Source organism: Quercus robur, chromosome 3 (genome assembly GCF_932294415.1).
Source record: "Quercus robur chromosome 3, dhQueRobu3.1, whole genome shotgun sequence".
NCBI classification, from domain to species: domain Eukaryota; kingdom Viridiplantae; phylum Streptophyta; class Magnoliopsida; order Fagales; family Fagaceae; genus Quercus; species Quercus robur.
The window spans coordinates 21125869-21153606 of record NC_065536.1 but is presented as its reverse complement, the minus strand read 5'-3'; the positions used below and the strand labels follow the sequence as shown (position 1 = coordinate 21153606).

At 39.8% G+C, this 27738-nt stretch overlaps 1 protein-coding gene and 1 long non-coding RNA gene across 2 annotated transcripts; one reads left to right on the top strand and one right to left on the bottom strand.

The window, feature by feature from the left end:
- Window positions 1–2699: 2699 nt before the first annotated feature.
- On the bottom strand, window positions 2700–5325 carry LOC126717476 (uncharacterized). Its single transcript, XR_007652617.1, has 2 exons — window positions 5149–5325; window positions 2700–4242 (listed from the first exon to the last, which is right to left on the bottom strand). It is a non-coding gene; the product is annotated as an uncharacterized LOC126717476 (long non-coding RNA).
- Window positions 5326–7335: 2010 nt separating this feature from the next.
- On the top strand, window positions 7336–7989 carry LOC126719391 (uncharacterized). Its single transcript, XM_050421950.1, has one exon. The coding sequence runs from the start codon at window positions 7336–7338 to the stop codon at window positions 7987–7989; it is 654 nt and encodes a 217-aa protein (XP_050277907.1).
- The last annotated feature ends 19749 nt before the right edge of the window (window positions 7990–27738 follow it).

Genomic DNA, 27738 nt, shown 5'->3' with positions numbered 1-27738 from the left:
AGGGTGGGACCTACCTAGATGGATCTTATAATGCTATTCCTTAAGGAAGATATCTTGCCCAAGGAGAAGTTAGAGGCTGACAAGGTGCAAAGAAAAGCTCCTCGGTTTTGGCTATCCAAGGGCCAAAAGTTGTACAAGCACTCTTTTTCTGGGCCATAATTGTTATGCATACACCCTGAGGCATCAGAGCTACTCCTTGAAGAGTTACATGAAATGATTTGTGGAAGCCATACAGGAGGCAAGTCTTTGTCTCACAGAGCTCTTACTCAAGGATACCGATGGCTAAACATGCAGAAGGACGCACAAGAATATGTGAAGAAGTGTGACCAATGCCAAAGATTTGCACAAAACATTCACCAACCAGAGGGAGTCCTTAATCCTCTATCCAGCCCTTGGCCATTTGCTCAATGGGGCTTGGATATTGTAGGACCTTTCCCTAAGGCAGCAGGGAATAAGAGATGGTTGCTGGTCAGCACGGATTATTTCACCAAATGGGTTGAACCTAAACCATTGGCAAATATCAGGGACGTGAATGCCAAGAGATTTGTTTAGAAAAATATTGTCACTCGGTTTGGAATCCCCCATACCCTTATCTCTGACAATGGTTTTCAATTTGATAGCAAAACCTTCAGGAGGTACTGTTGTGACTTGAGAATTATGAATAGGTATTCTACACCGGCTTATCCACAGGGGAATGGACAGGCCGAGGCTATCAATAAGGTCATAGTGAATGGACTCAAGAAGAGATTGGATGATGCCAAGGGAAAATGGGTGAAAGAGCTATCACACGTCCTTTGGACAAAGCAGACCACACCTCGTAGGTCAACAAGGGAGACACCCTTTTCAATGACTTATGAGGCCGAGGCTGTTATTCCTCTGGAGACTGGATTTTCAACACTGAGAACAAGTTCTTTCACTCCAAGCAACAACGATGGGCTATTAGGGAAGAGCTTAGACTTAATTGAAGAGTGAAAAAAGAATGCCACGGTCTAAATGGCGTATTATCAACACAGGCTCAAGCAAGGGTATGATGCCAACGTGAAACTAAGGCCATTGATGCCTAGAGACTTGGTATTAAGAAAGATTTTGGGTATTGCAAAGGACCTAGCATGGGGAAAATTAGGGCCTAACCTGGAAGAGCCATACCGCGCCACCTTAGTGGCTGGAATAGGTGCATATTATCTTGAAGATCTAGATGAAAATGTTGTACCACGCCCCTGGAATGTAAACAACCTGAGAAGGTATTATTATTAATGAAAGTTTTCTCTACCATATTTTGGTTTATTACATTATACGTTATGCGTCCTATTATTTATTTGAATATCAAACAGAACCTTTGTCATACATGGCTCCTTAGACCATATACCTTGGATAAATTGATATTTTCCAATCATTTTTCTAAGTGTTAAACAGAATCTTAGTTATGTGGGACTCCTCGGACCATATATTTTGGGTAAATTAATACTTCATAACATTTTCTAAGTGTTAAACGAAACCTTAGTTATGTGGGATTCCTTGAACCACATACTTTGGGTAAATTAATACTTCATAATATTTTTCTAAATGTTAAATAAAACCTAAGTCATGTAGGGCTCCTCAGACTATATACTTTGGGTAAATTAATACTTCTTACTGTTTTTCTAAGTATTAAACAGAACCTTAGTCATGTGGGGCTTCTCGAATCACATACTTTGGGTAAATTAATACTTCCTATTATTTTCCTAAGTGTTAAATAGAACCTTAGTCATGCTTGGCTCTTCAGACCACGTGTTACTTTCTATTATTCGTTTAAGTATCAAATAGAAACAGCTGTGTTGAATGGCAGGGGCTTTCATGACAGTTACTTAAGCAAATGGACATTCATGAGCACCATTTAAAGCATTTGAAAGTATATCTAAGGTCTGTTCAAGAATTAATTTTCATCTCCAATTCCTTATACCTACTGATAAATGGAGAATTGGGTAGAGTCTGGCATGAATGGATGCTCTACCATTATGTATGTTTTTGAGGTTAAGGATATGTAGTGTTAAGATCATGGACTTACCAGGTTTAACTTGTTCTGTGCTACCACTTATGCAGATAACCAGATGGAACTATATCTCATTGTTACGTTGGTTAAATATTAAGTGAAATAGAAACTATATTAGGATCAATACAAATATCACAACTATGAAGGAAAAACTTATATTGTCATTGATCTGTGCCTTAGAAAAAGGCAAGTTGCTTACAAAAGATCCAACCAAATTACAAGTTCAAGGAACAAAAACAACAGTTAAAAAAAAAACAAGAACTCATGGTTTCATCTTTATTACAAGTTTTTCCTTAGTCAGAACCTCCTTAATAGGGCTTGTGACGTTGGGAGCTGCATCATCCTTGGGGGCTGTGGAGCCTGGTGCTCGGATTGCAGGGGGGTAGTATTCATTTTCTGCTCTTCTAAGTGCTATAAAGGTCTTAACCACTGCCAGGTTGAGGGCCACAATCCACACCTGAAGGCAGTATGCTTTACACACCCCCGAGATGTCATGCCCCAAACCCGATACCCGGATTTGTGACCATGACCGGCATGCTAATATCAAGCTTAAACCTGATATTAACAAGAACCAACTTAACTTTTACAAAAGCTTTCCTTTTTTTTTTTCATTCTTGTTTCTTTACTTTTTAATATAATTTTTCACTTGATAGTTAGAGCATCTACACTGTACTCAAAATATAACATAATCCATCAATCATTTAATTTTCACACTTTCACATAATACATCTCTTACTACTTTAAGGTACACAACTTTCATTAGATCCTAAAATACACAATACTACAAAGCTAAACATCAAATTGCTAAACATCAAATTGTTAATTTAGGATCTATACATATAAAACTAAAACCAACTCCTTCCAAACTCGACTAAGGCTCCCTCTGCTCCAAAATAAAACCTACTAACTGAAAGAGTGGAAGGGGTGAGCTACACAGCTTAGTAAAGGTAAGATATATGAAAATTCAATAAGGATGCATGTAAATCAAATCATTTCATTCTATAAATATTCGAACAGGAGAACATCTTTTCATGCATAGTATTTTATACTATTCATAATAATAGCTTATACACTCTTCATAGAAAATAATTGTTCTCCTTTTTCTTATCAGGTTAATATTACCAAAACCTTTCGGATTAAGCTTATTTCATTTCCTACAAAGTCATCATATGTATATTCTCATTACAAAATAATCATTTTAACTTAAATCAGATAATCGACAACTTTGTATTAAACTAGAAACATCTTGACCCAATAAGAAAATCTTTCTTTATAAACATTTTCCCAAAAAATATTATAACTTTCATAGTCATAAAACTTAACATTTCATAAAGAACAAGTATCTGATAACTTTTAAACATAACTTGTACTTTCATCAAAAGTTTTATCTTTATAGCACAATAGAACTTCAGAAACTTTTATCTTTAATGAACAACTTTTCTTTTCATCAAAAACTTCTTCTTGCCATGAGAGCTTTTACTTTTCACAATGCATTTACACAAAATAATTTTCTCATGATTAATAACATAATATAGCTGTTCATAACATATTGGTTAGTCCATATCTGATAAGTTGTACAGAGAAGGCCTCATCACATTTGGGTGACCTCGTGTGCATGATATTGTCCTCTTTGAGAGGCCTGATGGCACATCCCTTCAAGGTTTTATTCCTCCCCACTGTCCGTACACATTGGGGAGAAGGCCTTATTCAGATTAGAGTTACGGGCAATCCCATTTCCTCTACTTTAAATTGCCTAGAGTTACGGGCAGCCCCATTTCCTCTACTTTAAATGGCCAAACAGATAACATTTTTCCATGGAAAGCTAGTAATTAACCCCTACTAGCCGAGTTTAGATTACCAAAGGACATAACCCGAAAACATTTCATACTTTACATCATACTGAAATTTCTTATTTTGCATAACATTTCATAATAATAGCATTTCCATTCTTTTCTTTAAACATCATGTTTGTGGAATCAATAATAGCATCAATATGCTTAAATCATATACATAAGGTTTCAAAAGTTCACGAACATATCTTTGTCTAAAACATGATTACATGTCATATCTCTAATCAAAAACTTTTTAATGCATAATATACTTTAAAATAATCTCATGACTTACCAAATACTCATATAACTTATCCCTTACTTGAAAGCAGAGGAACCGAGAGTCTACAGTCGACGGAGCTTAAACCTGGGGAACTGGTAACACTTAAACCAAATATCAAAACTTATTGCTTACTATCAATTATTCTTTATCATAAACTTACACATTCATCTCAAAGTCTATCTCTTAAAATCAAGGAAGTCCTAATCCCACCTCAAAGAGGTTCCTACAAATACAAAATACATTCATCAGACAACATGATGTACTAAATCATAGAGAAACCAATTCATAAAATTTATATATGATTCTAACATACCAAAGGATGAGCATATTAAATTATAACTCAAAATATTCACCCTAACTTGAGAATTAAATCCACAAAGTCAGGTATAGCATATATTATTCACTACTCATTTCAGCAGCATATGCTCCATTTGTAAAATACAAACGGGCTATCCACACACATCCAATTGTCACGAAATTTTACATAACAACTCCCCTATATGTCCAGTATAAACCATAAAAATTTCGGAGTCAAAGAATAAACCCATGATTTACGAAAAATCACACAAAACAACATACTCAAATCTGTCCTGAAAGAATTTCTTGCAACTTAAAAATTAAACCATTATTTTTGTGTTCATCCAAATTCTGTGAGACCACTTTCATAACAACCATGTGTGTCTTATAATTCATAAAAACTACTCCTAGCATCCTAATTCACAGAATATGATTTAATACATATTTTTCTTGTTGTAAACATCAAATCTGTCACAGAGACAGCTTCAGTGCATATTCTTACAAAATCATCAACAAATAGCAATAGGCCTTAATTTCATTGGGTTATTTTTATACCTATAATAAACATACTAAAATATGTTATTAAACATTAAATAAACCATAATATCATCAAACCTTCAAATCACTAAAACAGAATCATAATTTAGCCTATAAAATCAGGATAGAGGTTAAAGAAGTAGAAATAAACAAATGAAGTTTTGATTACTTACCCCCAACAATTTGAAGCTGAAATTTTAGTGTTAACCCTTTAATTTCTTCTTTAGAGAGGGATATTTTGTTTTGGTGAGAGAGGGAGGGCTGCCATGTAAGAAGCGGAGAAGAAAGAAACCAAGAACAAGGAAAAGAGTAGGGAAAGAGGGCTGGATTTTCTGTCTGGTGCAGCAAAGAAAATGAGATAAGGGGAAGACTTTTGGGGCAGCAAAAAGGGGATAAAAGATGGGTACTTTGGGTGGAATACGTGTGGAGCTTAGGAAAAATCTCACCACCCATTTTTCCAATTTTCTTGCATTCACACTCACACCTTTCTACAAAAATAATTTCTTGCATTCACACTCACACTTTTCTACAAAAATAAGATCACTTTGCATATACATACATACATATATATATATATATATATATATATATATCCTTACCTTTATAAAGTTATATCCATCACATTAAAAGAGCATATATGTTCTATAATATCACAATATCAAAGCTTCATGCACTTAAAAGTAATTAAGATAATGACATGCATATAAACCTGATGGTGTCTAAAAAAAGCCAACTCCTTGCTCGTCCATAAACGTCGTCCATGAGAGTTTTACACAAGCCACATTACTGTCGTCCAGAGAGACCTCTGGACGACATGTACTAACTGGTGTACAATCCCTCGTCCAGGAAGCACTTAGGACGAGGGCAAGGCAGTTTCGACAAAGATAACCGCTATAACGGTTATCAAATTGTACGCTCCGGACTCCGTAAAATTGGGGGAGGTTATCCAACGGATAACCGCTCCCTAAACCTATAAAAAGAGATGAGTCTCCGACAAAAAAAGGCAGAGTATTTCTTCTTTACAAACAATATTTTTCCATTAAAAGGAGAGTTACTAACTTCATCATCGGAGGAGTTTTGACCGGCCAACCCCGGTCTCCTTTGACCTTCTATTTCTTATCATTCAGGCCCTCAACATCATCGTGATCCGTGCTGTTCAACTAACTGATTCCTTGATCACTATCAGTTTGGCGCCGTCTGTGGGAAGGAAAAATTATACTTCTCTTTGACAAAAAGTTGATGGTATGGACTAGATCAAGGGCTACCAGCCCAGGCCGTCAGGAAGTAGAGATGCTTCCAGTAACCCTCACCGCGACCGCCAATCTGCACCGGTCATGCAGAATTCATCTGTTCAAAACGTACAATCCATGGCGGCCGCAGTGGCGGAGTTGACTCGCCAAAACCAAGAATTAAGAATGGAAATTAATCTAAGGAGGCAAACGTGTGAAGAACGTGAGGGTGGAGGAAAAACGCAGAGTCATGATGATAGAGAGAACACTGAGATTGGAAGTCAGTTAAGAGGTACCACTTCACGAGCGGTGCCACATTTGAAGGAAGAGATGGACCAGATGAGAAGGGTCATGGAGGAAATGAAAGAAAATATGAGAAGGACAGATCCTATAGAAGACCTGGTCCACCGAACTGATTCCCCCTTTACGGCTTCTATCAACGATCATCCTCTACCATCGAAGTTTAAGATGCCTTCTCTGGATTCGTACGACGGAACACGAGACCCGTTCGATCACATTGCTACCTTCAAGACCACCATGCATCTTCAAGGGGTTCCTGACGAAATAATGTGCAGAGCATTCCCTACTACCCTCAAGGGCCCAGCACGGGTTTGGTTCAGTAAAATACCCCCGAATTCGGTGAGTTCTTTTGAAGAGTTAAGCAAACTGTTTGTTAACAACTTCATAGGAGGACAAAGACATAAGCGTTCCTCGTCCAGCCTATTAACCATAGAGCAGGGAGAGAATGAGAGTTTACGGTCGTTCATCACCCGTTTCAACAGAGAGGCCCTGAGTGTGGACGAAGCAGATGACAAGCTCTTGTTGGCAGCTTTCCATAATGGGGTGAATTCGGATCTGTTCATTCACAAACTCTATGAAAAAGAGCCCCAGTCTATGGCAGAACTTGTCCATTCGGCATAAAATTTTATGAATGCGGAAGACGCAATCATTGCTAAGAAGAGGAAGAGGTCTGAGAGAGTAGACGCAAATCCCAGTCGCCACTTAGAGCAGGGCCCTCGTCCAAAGAAGGGACGCACGGAAGACAGGAAAGACCGAGACATTAAGAAGTCGGGCTCTTCAGTACGGAACTAGCAGTATACCTCTTTGAACGTCCCACTTGAGCAAGTCCTAATGCAGATCAAGGATGATCCTTCCTTGAAGTGGCCGGAGAAAATGAGGGGAGACCCCAATAAACGCAATCGGAACAAGTATTGTCGCTTCCATAGGGATCATGGTCACGATACGGACGAGTGTTTCGATTTAAAGCAACAAATCGAAAATCTCATAAGGCAAGGGAAGCTGAAGAATTTCCTTGGACGAGATAACAGGGACGAAAAAATGAAAGGAAAAATGGAAGAATCATCACGGCCGCCACTCGGGGAAATAAGAGTCATTATAGGGGGAAGTTCGACGGGCCAGTCATCCAAGTCCAAGAAAGCATATTTGAAGGTAGTGCAGAGTGTCCAGCTTTCTGGACGATCACCGAGAGCAAGGACCACGGACGAAGCAGCGATCACTTTCACGGACGAAGACGCTGAGAGAATTCATCACCCACATGATGATGCTCTCGTCATCACCTTAATGATTGCTGACTATACAACTAGAAGGGTGCTTGTAGACACCGGAAGCTCGGCGGACATTTTGTATTATCCAGCTTTTCAACAAATGAGGCTAGGACGAGACCGGCTCCGTCCAGTGAACTCCCCCCTAGTAGGTTTTGGTGGCATGAAGGTACAACCCGTGGGTACCATTTCCTTGTCAGTGGTAGTGGGGGCATACCCATGACAAGTCACCAAGGATGTGAACTTCCTTGTGGTAGACTGTCCGTCCTCCTATAACGCCATAATTGGACGACCAACTTTGAATAGTTGGAAGGCCGTTACCTCCACTTACCACTTATCAGTTAAGTTCCCAACAGAACACGGAGTAGGGCAGGTGCAAGGGGATCAACTGGCAGCAAGAGAATGTTACTTGGCCATGCTGGCCATGGACGAGCAAATTCAAACCATGAATATTGAGGAAAGGAGGATGGTAGCTGAGCCTACCGAAGCATTAGAAGACATTTCCCTGGACGAAAAGAACCCTGAGAAGTGTACCAGGGTTGGGGCAGATCTAGAAGAGAAGATTAAGGAGGGCCTCGTCCACTTTTTGAAGAAAAATATTGATGTGTTCGCATGGAGTCATGAGGACATGCCGGGTATAGACCCTAGTGTCATTACCCACCGTCTGAATGTATGCCCTTCCTCCAAGCCAGTGCGGCAAAAGAAGAGGGTGTTTGCCCTTGAGAGAAATGATGCTATCAAAGACGAAGTTCAAAAACTGATGGGGGCGAGGTTTATCCAGGAAGTGTACTACCCAGATTGGTTGGCAAATGTTGTAATGGTCAAGAAGGCAAATGGTAAGTGGAGAATGTGCGTGGATTTTACCGACTTGAACAAGGCTTGCCCAAAGGATAGTTATTCGCTACCACGCATTGATCAATTGGTGGATTCAACTGCGGGCCACAAGTTGCTTAGTTTCATGGACGCTTTTTCAGGATACAATCAAATAAGGATGGATGAGGCGGATCAGGAGAAAACATCCTTTGTCACAAGTCAAGGCTTGTTCTGTTATAAGGTGATGCCGTTCGGCTTAAAGAATGCAGGAGCCACATATCAGAGATTGGTCAACCACATGTTTCGACAGCAGATTGGGCGGAATGTGGAAGTCTATGTGGACGACATGCTGGTAAAGAGCCAGGACGAAGGAAGGCATCTGGACGACCTGCAAGAGACATTTGACACGCTGAGACAGTATCACATGAAGCTGAATCCTAGTAAATGTGCTTTCGAAGTATCATCAGGGAAATTCCTCGGCTTTATGGTCTCTCATAGGGGGATTGAAGCGAATCCTGATAAAATTAAAGCAATACTAGACATGAAGCCTCCGCAGAATACAAAGGAGTTCCAATCTCTTACTAGACGAGTCGCTGCATTAAACAGGTTTGTCTTTAAAGCCACTGACAAATGTTTGCCATTTTTTAAAGTTCTTAGAAAAGCATTCGAATGGACCGACGAGTGTCAGAAAGCTTTTGAGGATCTGAAGGCATACTTGACTAAGTCTCCATTGTTGAGTCCGTCAGTAGTGGGAGAGGAATTATACTTGTATTTGGCGGTAACCCCGTATGCCGTAAGTTCAGCACTGATAAGGGAAGAAGGTAAAGTGCAAAGACCCGTGTACTATACGAGTAAGGCATTGAGGGGAGCGGAAGGACGATATCCACAGATGGAGAAGTTAGCCTTCGCATTGATCACTGCTTCCAGGAAGCTAAGGCACTATTTCCAGGCACATGTCATTAATGTCATGACGGATCATCCACTCAAGAATGCGATGAACAGACTGGAGGCAGCTGGACGATTGGTTCAGTGGGCCGTCGAGCTCAGCGAATTTGACATCAGATATCAACCAAGGCATGCTATAAAAGCTCAAGCATTAACAGATTTCATTGCAGAATTTACCCCAAGTCATGAAGAGATAGAAGACAATGATAGATGGGTTGTCCATGTGGATGGATCATCCACAAAGTATGCAGGTGGGATTGGTGTGGTTTTATAGTCCCCAGAAAGAGACAAACTGAGGCACAAGGTTCGTCTACAGTACCAAGCGACTAACAATGAAGTCGAGTATGAAGCCCTTCTCAAAGGGCTAGAATTGGCTAAGTCTGTGGAAGCCAAGTCTATACTCGTCCTGGGTGATTCTCAGTTGGTCATGGGGCAAGTGAATGGAATGTATGAAGCAAAAGAGGAACGGATGAGGAAATACCTTAGTCGAGTGATGCGCCTAATGAAGAAATTTGAAAAAGCTGAATTCGTCCAAATCCCAAGGGAGGAAAACATGGAAGCTGATACTATAGCGAAAGAAGCCTCGGCAAGTGAATTTATGGACGACTGTGACCAAATTCAGTACATGCCAAGCATAGATATTCCAGAAGTACAACAGGTGGAAAATAGAGGAAACTGGATGACCCCGATTATATCATACCTGAAAGACGGACAGCTACCAGAAGAAAAAGACGAAGCAAGGAAGCTGAGGGTGAGATCGGCTAGATATCTACTTCTGAACGAAGTGTTATACAAGAGGGGCTTTTCTCAACCTTACCTTAGGTGCTTGGCTCCGGACGAAGCAAACTACGTACTAAGGGAAGTTCATGAAGGAGCATGTGGCAATCACTCCGGAGCCAGGTCCCTTGTCTCCAAGGTCGTCCGTGCAGGGTATTATTGGCCAAATATGCAAGCTGATGCCAAAGCATATGTCAAGGTCTGCGACCAATGTCAACGATTTAGCAACGTCCCCAGACAACCATCAGAGTACCTCACCCCGATGATGGCACCGTGGCCCTTTGCACAATGGGGACTAGACATTTTGGGTCCTTTTCCTCAGGGCATAAGGCAGATGAAATTTCTAGTTGTGGGCATCGATTACTTCACAAAATGGGTGGAAGCTGAACCGTTGGCGACGATCACACAACAAAATGTTAAGCATTTCGTGTGGAAGAACATTGTATGCAGATTCGGAGTGCCCAAGGTATTGGTATCTAATAATGGACGACAGTTTGACAACGCACTCTTTAGGGACTTCTGCGCACACTTTGGAATACAGAATCACTATTCCTCACCCGCTCATCCCCAAGCAAATGGTCAAGTTGAAGTGGCAAACCGATCCTTGTTGAAAATCATCAAGACCCGGCTTGAGGGGGCAAAGGGGGTATGGCCAAAGGAGTTACCTGGTGTTCTATGGGCCTACAGGACGACGGTGAGAACCCCTACGGGGGAAACTCCTTTCAAGCTAACTTATGGAAGCGAAGCAGTCATACCGGCGGAAGTACATATGGCCAATCACAGGGTGATGATGTATAAAGATGAGGACAATGAGGAGCAGCTCCGTTTGAACCTTGATCTGGTAGATGAGGTAAGGGCAGACGCAGAATACAGAACAGCAAAGTACAAGAACCTCATGGCTAGGCAATATGACGCAATGGTGAAGCCTAGGCGTTTCAACATAGGAGATCTCGTCCTAAGAAAGGTCTCTTTGGCAACCAAGAACCCAGCACATGAGAAATTGGGCCCGAATTGGGAAGGACCCTACAGAGTTATCAACTGTAAAAGGCAAGGATCCTACTACTTGGAGGCCCTGGACGGGAGGAAACTGGAGCACCCTTGGAACGTGGAGCACTTGAGGAGGTACTATCAGTAAAAGTCAGCCTAGACGGAAGTATGGCCACAGACGAGGCTGGACCTTGTCTGAAGACTTATTCTAATATTTAATGTTGTGTTATTAACTACTATTTCACTATTTATATTTAGTGTGTTGTGGACGAAGTTAAGGCTTTACTATTTATGTTGTGTTTATGGACGAACTTATGGAGCTTGTACTTAATAAAAAAGGCATAAATATATGTATATGCCTTACCTAGAAACAATGTTTATGTTATGTGCAAATTTCTAAGTCTCCAAGTTATTTTCGTTCCAATTAACTCACCACAAGGCTGAAAAGCCCAAGACGAGTAAAATCTCCGGACACGGGGATTTAACTTCGACAAACAAGGAAAATGTATGCATGCCCAAGTGTAGACGAGAAAATTTTCCCTGAAATGGTACGTCCACAGAACATCCGTCTCTGAAGTAGACGGGATGAAAGATAGTACGTCCACAACACGGACGAACAATAATACGTCCATAAAGCTCAACTGAAACGTGAGATTTGCACGTCCACACATGGACGAATACATGCAAGGACGATGTTCTGGTAATTAACCAAGAACGTTCCAGAGCAATTAAGCTCAAGGACAAATCCAAAGTCGAAAAAAAATCAAAAAAGAGGCGAAGTCTCAAGACGGGTGATGTTGACATCTGGGATTTCTCCAAGACGAGTATAAAGTTACAAGCATTTCATAAGATCACCTTCATAGACGAGAAGAAATTATAAAGCAAGCATAATTTTCGTCCTTGATATAACAAAAACAGAAAAATACAAGTGTTTAAAGGGAGGACGACCAACATCCAAACACCCTTAAGTTACATGATAACTCGTCTATAAACTAAGGACGAGATAAATAAAAAGTTACATCGTCTTAAAATTATAAAGAGGCATCAGGCTAGTGGGGCATCTTTGTTCTGCTCGTCCTGAAGTGGCTAGGTTGTAGCATCATCCTCCACATTAACGTCTTCTGAGCTCGTCTGGAGGAGGGAGCTGGTAGGAGCACCACTGAGATTGAGCTTAATAGAGCTGAAGTCAATGTTGGGGAAGTTCTCGACGGCGTCCATCCTGAAGTCCTCAAACCTAGCCGCATAGTTAGTATCCAGCAGATCAGTGAACTGCTTGGACGCCTTGAACTCTGCAACTGCGTCTTCCTTGGCCTTCTTGAGAAGATCACTCAGCTCGTCGTTCTTCTTTTGCAAGTGATCAAGACGAGTTTCCTTCTCCACAACATCAGTCTTCATCTCTTGAATTTGATTTCGCAGCTCCTTTGCCCCTTCGTTGGCTTTAGCAGCTGCCTCAGCCCAGCGCTTGCTCTCGTCCTTTACTTCCTTGATTCTCCTCTCTAACAAGATCCTCGTCTTGTCAAGATCAGTTGCTTGCCTGGACGCAGCAATGAACTTGGACATGGCCTGAATAATGGTTGAGTTAGGAAGCTTATCAAAGAGGACGAGAAAAGAAAAAAAATAATAAATAAATAAATAATAAATAAATAAAAAATATATAACATAAATACCTTGAAAAGATCATGAACCCCAGAATGCTCGAAGTCCTTCAAAGACATGTTGTAACAGGCAGACACGTCCTCATCAGTCACAGCCATCTTAAATCTTTCCCAAGCCAGATCCTCGTTCCCAATGAGGTATTGAGGTGCTTGGGGAGAAGGCTGAGACGTGGACGGCGTCTTGACTATGGACGGGACTTGCATGAGTGAATCTTTGGGCTCAGAATCTAGGATTTGGACGTCTTCAAGCTCATGAACAGTAGGCGCAGGTTGAACGTCTTTGGGCTTGGACGACTTATGTTTGACCTTTTTCTCCCTGCGCCTGCTGGGAAGATTGCCCAGGTCAACTCCCAGTGATAAGTTTTTTCTTTTCTCACCTACGGACGGGTGAGACTGAGGTGCGTCCTGCCCAGTGGCAGCAGCCTCGTTCACAACTTCTTTACCCTTATTTTCCTTCATTGTAGCTATTCCTGAAAAAAGAAGGGGTGTTAAAAATAACAAGTAAAAAAAGGGAGGAGGAAAAAAGGGAAACCATTATGCTAACTTACGTCTACGAATGGTGAGCTCGTGTGCAAGGGCTTCACTGGACAGGTTGGGACCTAAACCCCAAGTGGCAAGACGATGGAGGGTTACCAAAGAATGGAAAGCCCTATCCGTGTATAGACGAACCTTTTGGATTCTTTCTATATGAAACCTGTCCAGATGAGGTCGTCCAGCACCTAAAAAAAGAAAAAAAAAATTTTAGCCGTCTACAAAGATAAATACAACACAGTAAAATGACAAACACAAGCATACCTTCAGGACGAAGGTTCCCTAACTCTCCTGTGTAGGGAGGAAATGGGTCTTGAGAAACCTCGTGTGGGCGTCCAGCCCAGAAACCTGAGACGAAGAAGAACTCCGTCTTCCAGTACCTATCCGAGGAAACTACGGACTTAATCAATCTATAATCTTTCCCTCTGGCTTTGAATTGATAAAAGCCAAGGGATTGATTGATCTCAGAAGGCTTGTAACAGTAGAGGAACTCGTCCACAGTCAGAGGACGGTTCCCCTCAAAGACCTCCCTCCACAAAACTTGCATGGAGACTACTAACCTCCACGCATTGGGGTTAAGCTGACAAACACCTATACCTAACCTAGCGAGTAACTCTCTGGCAAAAGCATTTAAAGGTAACCTAAGTCCACCTAAAAGATAGGCTTCATAAATACCTATCCCAAAACGAGGTTGACAACACCACTCCCCACGAACTGCTAACCTAGGATTAAGGTCGTCTGGGATTTGGTACCACTTCTTAAGCAAAACTAACTTCCTATCGTCCGTCTTGGACTCTACTCCTATGGCACAGCTATACACTACCTCAACCTCGTCCTGAACTATGGACGAGGGGGCACTTGTGCCTGCCTGGGATCCAGACTCACTCCTCGTCTTAAGTCCTTGGAGAACTTCTAAGGGTACCCCAGGGACGCCGGACACATACTCGTCCGTGGTGTTCCCTTCACTACTAGTACTATTACTGTTATCACTAGAGCCACTAAAACTACTTTGGTCATGATACTCGTCTATGGCTTTGCCTAAACTATTGCTAGACGAGGAAAGAACGGTCTCAGACATTGTAGAAAACTTAAAATCTGAGAACGAGGAGTAAAGAAATACCTGAAATCTAGACGAGGGAACTAAGGACGAGATGATGCTTCTAGACGAGGGAACTAAGGACGAGATGATGCTTCTAGACGAGGATCTAAGACGAGGATGCTCAGGGAGGGAAATCTCAGAAATGTGAAGGGCACTGAAGGAATTCAACTATTTATAAGCTGAAAACTTTGGGATGCGAAACGACGCAGCCAACCAAAGTACACCACGTGGCATAGATCTCGAAAATTGAACCAAGTGCATCAATTCATTAGTCAGATTTTGACACGTGGCATACAGTACACATTTTTGAAAATCCCCCAAATTATCCTTAAAACGACACATATGGACGAGGGGGCAACTGATGGTGTCTAAAAAAAGCCAACTCCTTGCTCGTCCATAAACGTCGTCCATGAGAGTTTTACACAAGCCACATTACTGTCGTCCAGAGAGACCTCTGGACGACATGTACTAACTGGTGTACAATCCCTCGTCCAGAAAGCACTTAGGACGAGGGCAAGGCAGTTTCGACAAAGATAACCGCTATAACGGTTATCAAATTGTACGCTCCGGACTCCGTAAAATTGGGGGAGGTTATCCAACGGATAACCGCTCCCTAAACCTATAAAAAGAGATGAGTCTCCGACAAAAAAAGGCAGAGTATTTCTTCTTTACAAACAATATTTTTCCATTAAGAGGAGAGTTACTAACTTCATCATCGGAGGAGTTTTGACCGGCCAACCCCGGTCTCCTCTGACCTTCTATTTCTTATCTTTCAGGCCCCTCAACATCATCGTGATCCGTGCTGTTCAACTAACTGATTCCTTAATCACTATCAAAACCCATAAAATTAATTATGAAATTAGGTTCGGGTGTTACACGAGACCTCGGCCCTAAGGGCCTCCTCGATCTCGACTACCCCCACGTCATAGTCATCTTGTTCAACCTGGTCCTTGGCTTTCTTAGCATCCTCCAGCTTTTTATTTAACAGTTTGATTTGCTCCCTAGCAGCAGCGAGCTCGTCCTCAGCTTGGCGGAGTTGCTTGCGCTGGGTCTCGGCTTGCCTCTCCGCCCCCTCCAACGCTGCCTCGGCACTTTTCCACTCCCTCTCGGCCTCAAGGAGTTTGGCGTTCAGCTCTTTCACTATCTTCTTGCCCACATTGAAAGCCTTAATAGCAGCAATCCTTCTGCCCTTCTTATCCTTCATCTGTCAGTGAGAAATATCCACCAACTCCTCAGCTCTAAAAGTGGCTTGCAAAAGAAACTTAATAAGTGAGCAAAGACAAGAGTAAAAAATAAATAAATAAATAAATTACTTATTAATGAATGATAGACTTAGCTTGAAAAAATCACCATAGCGAGGTCTCTCTTCGGACTTAGAAACACCTCGTGTTTCCTCATGGTTCTCAGAGCGGCCATGTCATTGGGTAGCAGCAGGGCTTGCTCTACAGCGTTTGCTACGTACCTGGCCTTCCCTTATTGGAAGTCCCAGATTGAGGAGTTTGTAGGGAGAGGGAAACCGTCTAACACCAGAGGGGATTCTAGTTTGGGACCTTGGTGCGAAGATCATGTCCCTTATCTCCTGGTGCTTCATCATTCATGGACCTTGTTTGAGTGGTCTTGGCTACCTTAGCCCTTTTTTGGAGCTCATTTTCCTTTGAAAGGATACTTCGGCCCTTCTCTACCACACCCTTCCCCTTCTGCTCCCATTTCCTCTTTTTGTCTACTAGATCGGGATGAGAGTCATAAGGGGTAAGGAGGGAGGGGGGTTTAGCTTGGCTAGCCGCCTCGGGTGCCTTGCCTCCAACCTGAGACTCCATTACCTCCATAAGGCTGGCCTTGAGCTTTTGTTGTATTCCCATGTCTTCTGGGATAGAAGAATCTTCATGGGCATGACTTGCTGGTGTAGGGGGAAGGTGGCTAGGGTCACCAATTAGGGTTTCAGGGGATAAAGACCGATTGAAGACCTCGAAATTGTCTTCCGAGTCAGAAACTTCAACTACCTCTTCCTCTTCCTTAGTCGTAGGTAGGGATGAAGTTGCCTCTTCCTTGGCAATGCATTGAGATGGCAATGTTACTTTTGGTTTGCCTTCTAGGATAAGATCGGTGATGAGAAAACCTAAAATGGCAACGCTTATCTGGTGCAAGCGCAGGTCCTTTGCTTCTATAACACACTTCGACACCCGAAACTTGAGAAGAGCAGGGTGTATCCGTGGATCAAGTGGGCCACTCGTAGTTGACCATCTTTGTGAACAAACACCTCGGATTGGAGTATCTTGTCTAAGCTTGGCTAGTTGACAAGGTTGAAGTTCAGAATGGCAGCGCGATGATTTGCAAAACCATTAAGAAAAAAAATCAAAAAAGGGAACAACACAAATCAAAGGAAATTTCAAATACTGACACAAAAGGAGAAAACTAGTTACAGAGTATGTCAAAGCGAAGAAAGGGTAACTTTGGAGAAGTAAACCTAGACCTAAAACCCCACCTGGTTACCCCTCTCTCTTCGGGCAAGGGAGGCTATCATGCCACTCCCCTAAAACAATCAGGAAATCCTTATTCATGCCTTTGTTGGAATCAGGAAGGCATGAGATGAGTCTGACCTCGGGGTACCTAGTTTTTAAGTAATGCCCCTACCCCTTTAGGTGGTAAAGGTTGTAAACCCAGTTAACGTCATGGTGGGTAAGGTTTAAGCCCATTTTCTCATTAAAGACATCTATACTACCTAAAATTCTAAACATGTTTGGGGCACATTGGGTGGGAGCTAATTGGTGAGCCCTGAGGTAATTCCTAGTGACCGTACCTATTGGGACTCTCATCCCTCCCTCTATAAAGGCAATCATCAGGATTACTACTTCTCCTTCTTGCCTACTAGTGTGCCAATCCCCTTCCTTACAGTACCTAATGGAGACTCCTAGCAGGATCCTATATTGAGCTTTAAAGCTCTCTATATTCTCCGCGAAGTCTACCAAGTGAGTGAATCTACCCATTCCTAAGAGAGGGTTGAAGATACTAAGAAGATGAAGAAAAGGTAGGAGGGCTGAGGAGAAAAAGACACGGAGAAAAGAAAAGTAGATGGAAAATTAAATGGAAAGATTTATAAAGACTTACACGAAGAAGAAAACTCTCCTCGGACTGACTCTTGGTATTTGTAAGGGCACAAGTAAATTGAATAAGTGCGTAGGTTCAGTGTATGAGTGCTAAAGTGAAGTGAATGAAGTGTTTGGGCTATATTTATATCAGAGAGGGTAACAAGTGGGAAAATTCCCGCCCGACTTCCAACAAAGTCCTCAGCTATTAGATCCGCATCGTGCAAACATGGGGAACATGGAGCTGCAGAAATTTAATGAAGGCACATCTCGGATGCCGAAGCATCAGAAGCGTGCGTTGGGCAGTTAAAAAAGCACCTGTGCAGATAGAAGTGATGTATGATAAGCACAGGGCAATTGTGGTAATATATAAATCCTTTTTTCTTCCCGAAGAGCCAGAGAAGAGAATTTCGAGGGGATATTGTAAGGGTGGTAGGCCCAGCAGTACGTATATATGTATATATTAGGCCGGGAGCCCAATTTGAGGACAATAAATAGTCTGAGGACGAGAAAACACTGTCAGAGGAGTTCGTGTTAATGAATGAAGAGGTGAGGTATGGTCATGAAAGTCCAAGAAAGTGATCCGAGGAGGAATGCTTCCTCAGCTAAACAAAGCCGAGGTCAGAAGGTGCGGCTTGCCATCAAGAGCAACATTCTGGATAATTCCACTGATGAGGATAAGTATCAGGAAGGCACAGGATAGAGAGAAGCCATATAATATCTAAGAGAAAGCCGCTACCACCACATTGAATACTCTGCAACTAACTTTCTGGCCGCATTAATGTAGAAGTGATACCTAAACAGTAGTTTTTAACCTTACAGCTGCTCCCAAAGACTTCAAAAAGGTGCTGATGGGACAAAGATCAACACTAGCAATCTAATTTACACGTGGAGGGCAGAGATGAAGGGAGAAAGATAGTATAAAATAGAAGGGAGGCCCTGAGAGAAGGGGATCAAAGAATTAAGAGAGAAATACTGTAGCAATAAGAACTGTACTTGTAATCAATTTCAAGAATTATATACAAGAACTGATCTCCTCGAACTGTGTCAAGGACGATTTTCTTAGATAAAATCAGCCTATTTTTACCTTATTGTTATTTGGATCCACTATAATCGTTACCCAACTCATTAGAGCCTAGTTTTCCAACCCACTCTCTACAAATTCATTGTATTGAGCTCTTTCGACCTAGATCCTTTTAACTTTTGGGCTTAGGTTTCAAATTGCGTCCTTACAAATGATAATTGTGACACTTTATGACCTGTATATCTTCTTCTATCATTACAAAGTTCACAATTCAAAAGGAATAATTTTCATTGCACATTTATTTAGAAAAAGAGAATACATTTCTTTTTTAAAATTTAAGGAATGGTAACGTTGGCAGCCCTTCTTAGTTTTTTATTTTTTAAGCTTTTTTAAGTGCCTATCTTTTACAACGTGAGAGTCTTTAGCATTTGAAATTTTTGCTATGGTTATGGATGTGTAATAACTGTGACCCTTTATAACTAGTATATCTTCTTCTATCATTACAAAGTTCATAATCCAAAAGGAATAATTTCATTCATTAAAATTTTGGCATTGGGTTCAAAAAAATAATAGATGCACCAAAAAAATTACATCGCTTGATATTAAACTTAGAGAATAGGTGGACTTTTCAAATGGTATTCTTGGTATTTTAAGAAATTAATACTATTTAAATTATCTTTTACTTCAATTGAGCCTTAATCCTATTTCCAGCTTTGTTAAAATTAAATTTGAGGGTGTGACTAAAACTCAAAATTAGCTACCAATTAATTTTAATCCAACCTAACAATTAACTAAATTGCTATACAAATTAAATCAAACAAAAAACTATATGCACAACGAAAAATACACAAATGTATATATTCAAAACCAAGGTACTACACATATGTATTCAAAAGCTAATAACCTTTCCATATTCAAGGTATTTTAAAAAATTTAATACAAATTTAATTATTTATTTTTTAAGTTATTGTTATGGATTTTTTTTACTAAATGACTATCTTTTAAGATTACTAGTCTCTACCACTGCATACCCTTGGTGCGATGGTCACTTCACAGGTATAAGTGCTTGTGGGGTGTGGGGGGTAAGGCCCGGGGTTTAAGTCTTCAGGAGGGAGTTTCATACACATATATACTTAGATTAGGCTAAAGTAGAATTTCTATCTTGTATATATATATATATATATATATATATATATATATAAGGATTACTAGCCTCCGAGCACGTGCGTGCTCTTTTATTTTTTTGGGTAAGGGTTAATAATTTGTATTCATTATAATTTAGGATTACTACATTTTTGAATCATAAAATACCTAGGGGTGTGATTAAAAAAAATACATAGGCGTGTGATTAGTGTTATGTGTTTGTGGAAGAAATATTTTTTTCATCACACCCCTAGGTATTTTATGATTAGAAAATGTAATAATCCTAAATTATAATGAATACAAGTTATTAACTTTTACCCAAAAAAATAAAAAAGCCTCACACACACGTGCTCAGAGGCATGTGTGTGTGTGTGTATAAAGGTTGTACTCAATACACAAATCTCCCACTTTTACCAGGTTTAGGAGAGATCATGATTAATAAAAAAGTATGCATCATAGAGTAACCCAAAAAAAGTTTACAAATCGGCATAACAATAAATGTGATTGATACCATTTCAAAACATAATAATACTTTCTAAATTTTGTATTTAACAGTTAACATCAATTTATAATCACTATATAATAGTAAAATTTATAATATTTCCAACATCATTTAATAAAAAGTAAAAAGATAGAAATTGTGGTTTTGGAATGCCACATAAAGGCATGTATTTTAATATTAGTCCATTTAGTGATTAAGTAGGGTTACATGTATTACAAGTTTTATTACATTGATCTCACAAGTTAATGTGTCAACAATTAGATAAAGGCAATTCAAAATTAAGTTATAAGATAGTTGAAACCCATTGTTGATGCCTATTTTTGACATAATGGCTCAATGGCAGAAGAAGCCCGACAATATAAAAAAGATAGAAAAAGAAAGTAGTAAAATAAAGACTATGAGGCTAGAATGGCAGGAATAATGGTCAACAAGCCCACAAAATAATAAGTGGTTTGAGAGAAAGCAAACAGGTCGAGAAAACCCCAAAGAATGAAGTAATAAGCCCATGTGAATTGTAAGAGATGGAAAGAAAGTAAAAATGGGCCGAGGAAGCCCAAAGAAAGGAATTAGTAAATGGTGTTGGTTTGAAGGCTAATAAACCCAAAGGTAAGGATGTGGTTATTGAACCAGGGAAGCCCAAAAGATTTAGCAAAAGCCCATGGGGATGAAAGAGATAGAAAATGATGAAATAGTCCAAGGAAGCCCAAAGAATGAAATGGGCTAAGGACGCCCGAGGAACGAAATGGGCTAAGGAAGCCCGAGGTACTGAACGGATTGGCCCAGTAGGAATGCTGGGTAGTAAAGACCAAAAGAAGAAATAATGTAAGAAATTGACATGGCAGACGCTTCAGCCTGTAAGCCTAGAGTTAACAACAAGGTAAAAAGGGTAAGTGGTATCATAGTAGGAGCAGTGTAGTGGAGTGGCAAGGGCATCAGCCAGCTTACAGACGTAGGATTAAAAAGGGACATAGGTTGAGCTAAAGAAGAGAAAGCCCATACCCAAGCAATACCCAGCCCAAAGAAGAAATGGCATGCAGAGATCGAAAGCCCAAAGACTCATTCACGTCACAAGAGTTAAATAAACACCAGGGCATGCAACAGAATCAGTCAAACCTAGAGGCAATGGCAAACATGTGAGAGCTAGAAAGTTAATGAATTCAGATGGAAGAGGAGCATGCACATAAGGCTCAAGCACTACCTACCTATACCCAGACAATACAAGGAAGGTGGGCCACGGGTCAGAGGTAGGAGAGGGTGTGGTCTAGTGGTGGGGAGAAGAGGGAGCCTATTTTGGGGTTCTCGCTCATGCTTTTTTGGGGAAAATGTCTTGCTGGGATGACATCTCATCCAAAAGAGATAAACATGAGTTAGAGTCATTAGATGCATACTATAGAGGTTAGCAAGGGAGAGGTTTAACCCTTATTTGGATGGGAGTGTCAAAGGGAGTAAGAGACAAAACAAAACCACTTTTGTCCGGGGATGAGGCGTGGCACAACCAACATAGTGTAGTGGTGGTGGTTGGGCAGCCGGCAAACCAATGGGTAGTCCTGGAAGGACACCCACAACAGGTCAAAAGCAGTTAAGGGGTAAAAATGGTAAATTCTGTCACGGCAGGTAGTATAAAAGGTCATAGACATGCACAGAGGAAGGGGGGGGGGGGGAAGGAAAAAGAGAAGAAAAACAGTAAAAAAGAGATATAGAAAAACAAAGAGAAAGAAAGAAACAAAGCAAAACGAAGAAAGAAAAGAAAGAATGCAGAAAACCAAAAGTAATGGGAAAACATGAGGGATAGGAGTAAAAGCATGCATCAATAGGCTACTCACTTCTCTCCCTCTCAATAGCCCATTCTCTAATGAAATCAAGGATCCGAGATTAAGCCATCTAGGTCCTTTTTCCAAAGTGCGTAACTTCTACGGCAGGAATCTCCTCTAAGGTTACCCACAATAGAGATTGGTTCCCTTTTGGACTTAAATCCGCTAAGGAGCCAAGCCCATTCTTTTAGTAGACTAATCTTCTCCTCTCTTTTCTTAGTTGATTAATGACTAACTTGTCATCTTGCTATTAATCTTTCTTTGTCGTAATCACATTGTGATATCTTCTTTGTGGAGCTATTCATGTATTATCGTTATTATTAAAAGACGTTTTAGCTAAAATGTTTTAGTTATCCCGTTGCATTGTGTTTCCTGTTATAACTCTTGTAATAGTCTTTCCTGCCGTGAATATGTGATATGCTCAAGATTCCTGCCAGGACGCATCAGCACAAGAAGGGCCCAACTTGCGCACAAGCTAGCCTAGGGTGTGTTTCAGTTATACCAGTCCCAACTCTCCTACCTCAGAATCACAAGGCCGTAATATAGCAGGAGCAATCTAGTCCAAAACACAAAAAGGTCCACCACACCCATCAATCACATTCATTGTCACTTCAATTTGTAAATTTCATATAGTAATAACTATAGAAAGTTGTTTGATTGCTATTCCTATTTAAGCATTATATCACTATCGTAGATACTAATTTACAGAATAGAATGTATATATACCCTTTGGAGTAAAAAAAAAAAAAGGCATTGATAGTGGATAACAAAGCTTGTAAGTAATTGATAAAAAAAACATAGAGATTAGAGACACAGGTATTGATCCTTGTTCCCTTTTAAAGCATAAAGAATATTTTACCATTTAAGCTACACTCCCTTTAAGATTAAAAATGTCAAAAAAAAAAAAAAAAAACCAATATATAACTCTTTAAAGTTTGAACTGAGTGAAATATATATATATCGTTATAATTTTAAAATATACTTCAAAAATATAACCTTAGGCCCTGGAGGACTAAGAAGATATATGAAAAAATTGTGCAGCAAAAAGGAACATGCTTATGGATAAAAGAATAATCTCTGAAATCAGGAAACATCAAACATTGGATCAGAATCAATAAAATAGAGAAAAAGTTAAGGTTTAGTATGATGAAACAATTTTAAATTCTGTATGACTTCTTAATCGAGATACAATATATGGACATTTACTATTTTTTATTTTTTATATAAGATAGAAATTCTATTTTAACTTAATTTAAGTGTATATTTATGTGAATTTCCCTTCTAGAGACTTGAATACTGAACGACTATTTTCTTTTTTTTAATTTCTCATACCAAACGACGTGTAGAATTTATATCCAAATTTAAACTATGACCATCAAAAATGCAATAATTTTTTATGAGGCTTGATAGACATTTTCAATTTTAAGAAAAATGCCCAGCATTTTGTAGGAAGTTGTTGGGCGGAGGCTTAGTGGGCCGAGTCTTGCATCTTGCTAGAGGCAGATGTTAGGTTGGGTCGAGTCTCAATCGACCTGTTAGCATTGGGTTGCCATCTTTTGGGGTGGGATTGTTGGGCGGAGGCCTATTGGGCTTGAAACTTGCAACCTCTAATGTAATTTGGCTATACCATTCAAGTAAAAGAACCGCAAACAATATAAATACTCGTAAATAACAAAATCTATTCCAAATAAACTTTTTGAGAGACATTATATGCTGAACAGTTAGTAAGCAAAAACCATAATAATTGGAATATATTAGGAACCACAAAAATTATGAAATTCTAAAGAAAGGAAAAGCAAAGTAATTAGATGATATGAACTTCACCAACAATTGTGATGAAACCCAATAACAATGATGGTTTGGAACCCCAAGATCATATAGACAAGATTTGCTGAGCCTTGACCCGTCACCTAACTAGATGAAAACCAAGACTACGATAGAATTGAAACGCCACACCAAGAATTCCTAAGAATCTCTCAAGAATCAAAGGTGATAAGTTTGGTTGTCTGAACTCCACAAGATTAACTTGATAAGTTCAAGACTTCTTTTAAGAACCAAGAGGATCACAAGACTCACAAGGAGAATTATTTTTTGAATACCAATCTGTCTTTTTTAAAATTCATACTACCAGATATATACTTGGAACAACCCTCCAAGAATAGGTAAAAATCATAATTACAACTTCAAAAACAACACAAAAATTAATCTAATCAAGTTCCCACGTTTTTTTAGTTTTCTAGGACTTCTAAAGGTAGTCAAAAATAGCTAAATGACTAGAATTAACATGCCCAGCCAATACCAAGACATCTTCCCATTTAATATCCTTCGAACCTAACAAATTCACACCCTTTTATGGTCAAACCATGCTGGTTACGAATTTGCATGCATTAGCCTCTTCAATTGCTTTGATGACATGGACTAAGCCTTGATTATTATTTGAGCCCATCTTGGTCTTTTTAGAATCAGCCCAATTCTCTTGGACTATCCCATTTAGTGCTTCCTTGAAACGTTTGGCTCTAAATCTTGTAATTAGGCCACTAGAAAATGACAAAGGGTCTTGGTGTGCATCATTCTCCCCTTCTTGAGAAGGATTTGTCCTCAAATCATCACCTACATCAAAAGGAGACAAATCAGCAACATTAAAGCTTGCACTGACACCATACTCACCGGGTAAGTCTAGCTTGTAGGCATTATCATTGATGCGCTCCACTACTTGAAATGGTCCATCACCCCGAGGTAGGAGTTTTGAACGCTGTTTCTCTAGAAAACACTCCTTCCTTAAGTGCAACCAAACCCAATCTCCTGGTTCAAACACTACCTTCTTGCGTCCCTTGTTGGCTTGATGGACATATTGTTGAGTCCTCCTTTCAATGTTCAGCCGTGCCTTTTCATGAATCATCTTTACAAATTCTGTTTTCTTTTTGCCATCTAAGTTCACACGTTCACTCAAAGGTAAAGAAGTTAAATCCAAAGGTAACAATGGGTTAGAACCATAAACAATTTCAAATGGTGAAAACTTAGATGCAGAATGTATACTTCTATTGTAAGCAAATTCAACATGTGGCAAACAATCTTCCCAGGTTTTCAAGTTCTTTTTAATGATAGCACACAACAAGGAAGACAAAGTTCTATTTACTACTTCAGTTTGACCATCCGTTTGTGGATGACAAGTAGTAGAAAACAACAACTTGGTTCCCAACTTTCCCTATAAAGTCTTTAAGTAACTCAAAAACTTTGCATCCCTATTAGAAACAATGGTCCTAGGCATACCATGTAGCCTAACAATTTCTTTGAAGAATAAATCAGCTATATGTGATGCATCATTAGTTTTGTGACATGCAATGAAGTGTGCCATCTTGGAAAATCTATCTACCACCACAAAAACTGAATCTCTCCCCCTCTTAGTCCTAGGTAAACCTAAAACAAAATACATAGAAATATCAGTCCAAGGTTCACTAGGTATTGGCAAAGGGGTGTACAAACCATGGGGTTTCAACTTAGACTTAGCCTGTTTACACGTGATACACGTCTCACAAATTCTTTCCACTTCACGTTTCATATGAGGCCAAAAAAAATGATCATGCAAAATTCCTAAAGTCTTAGCTACACCAAAGTGACCCATCAAACCACCACCATGAGCTTCTCTCACAAGCAATTCACGCAAAGAACACATAGGCACACACAGTTTATTTTCCCGAAATAAAAATCCATCATGCCTATAAAACTTACCAAATGCTACATTTTCACATGCATTGAACACATCACAAAAATCAAAATCTTGTGCATACAAATCCTTAATGTATTCAAAGCCAAGCATTTTGGTATCTAAAATGGAAAGCAAAGCATACCTTCAAGACAATGCATCAGCCACCACATTTTCCTTACCTTGCTTGCATCTGATCACATAAGGAAATGTTTCAATGAATTCCACCCACTTGGCATGGTGTTTGTTCAACCTTTGTTGTCCTTTCAAATGCTTCAAAGATTCATGATTTGTGTGAATCACAAATTCCTTTGGCCATAGATAGTGTTGCCAATTTTCCAAAGCCCTTACCAAGGCATACATCTCCTTATCATAAGTAGGGTAATTTAGGGCTGCCCCACCCAACTTTTCACTGAAATAAGCAACTAGATGGCCTTCTTGCATCAAAACAGCTCTAATACCTATTCTTGAAGAATCACACTCAATTTCAAAAGTTTTAGCAAAGTTAGGTAAAACAAGCAAAGGTGCATTAATTAACTTTTCTTTGAGCTGATTAAATGCCTTTTCTTGTTCTTTTCCCCACTTAAACGACACATTTTTCTTGATGACTTCAGTGAGAGGGGCGGCTAAGCTACTAAAATCATGCACAAACCATCTATAGAAGCTAGCTAAGCCATGGAAACTCCTCACTTGGCTGATTGTTGCAGGCGTTGGCCATTCTTGGATTGCCTTCACCTTATCCTCGTCCACCTCAATTCCTCCTTTACTAACAACAAAACCAAGAAACACAAGCTTATCCGTACAAAAGGTGCACTTTTTGAGGTTAGCAAACAACCTTTCTTTCCTTAGAATTTCCAAAACAGATTTCAAATGCATTACATGTTCTTCCAAATTTTTGCTATAAATTAGGATATCATCAAAATACACAACTACAAATTTGCCAATAAATGCACACAAAACATGGTTCATCAAACGCATAAATGTGCTCGGAGCATTAGTTAAACTGAAAGGCATTACTAACCACTCATACAAATCATATTTAGTCTTAAAAGCAGTTTTCCATTCATCACCTTCCTTCATCCTAATCTAGTGATATCCACTCTTAAGATCAATTTTTGTAAAGACACAAAAACCATGTAATTCATCCAGTATTTCATCTAATCTAGGAATGGGATGACGATATTTTACCGTTATGTTGTTGATGGCTCGGCAATCGACACACATCCTCCATGTTCCATCCTTCTTAGGAACTAATAACACCGGAACCGCACAAGGACTCATGCTTTCTCACACATACCCATTTTCCAATAATTCACCTACTTGCCTCTGAAGTTCCTTGGTCTCCTCGGGATTACTCCTATAAGCAGGTCGGTTTGGAATTGATGCACCAGGTATGAAATCAGTTTGATGTTCAATCCCTCGAATTGGAGGTAAACCATGAGGTACCTTTTCGGGAAGGACATCTTCAAACTCCTGCAAAAGAGAAACAATATTGCTCGGTAATGCACCGGCGAGATCATTAGTACATAAAAGAGCCTCCTTGTACATGAGTACAATAAGGGGCTGGTGTGAAAATAATGCTCTCTTGATCTCACTTTTCTTTACAATGTAATTGAATTTTTCCTCTCTTGCACTTATTATGGCCGAATCCCTCTCTCTTTCTTTTTCACTCTGATCATTGTTTTTCTCTCCTTTTTTTTTTTTTTTAACTCTTTTTTTTTCAATTTCGGCCTTCCTTTCTTTTTCCTTTTTTTTTTTTTTTTCATTTGATTTTTGTAACTTCAATTGGTCCTCCCTAACCTGTTTTGGAGTTAATGGCACAAGAGTAATAGGTTGCCCTTTAAGAGTGAAAGAATACTTATTTGTGAATTCATCATGCGTAACCTTTCGATCATACTG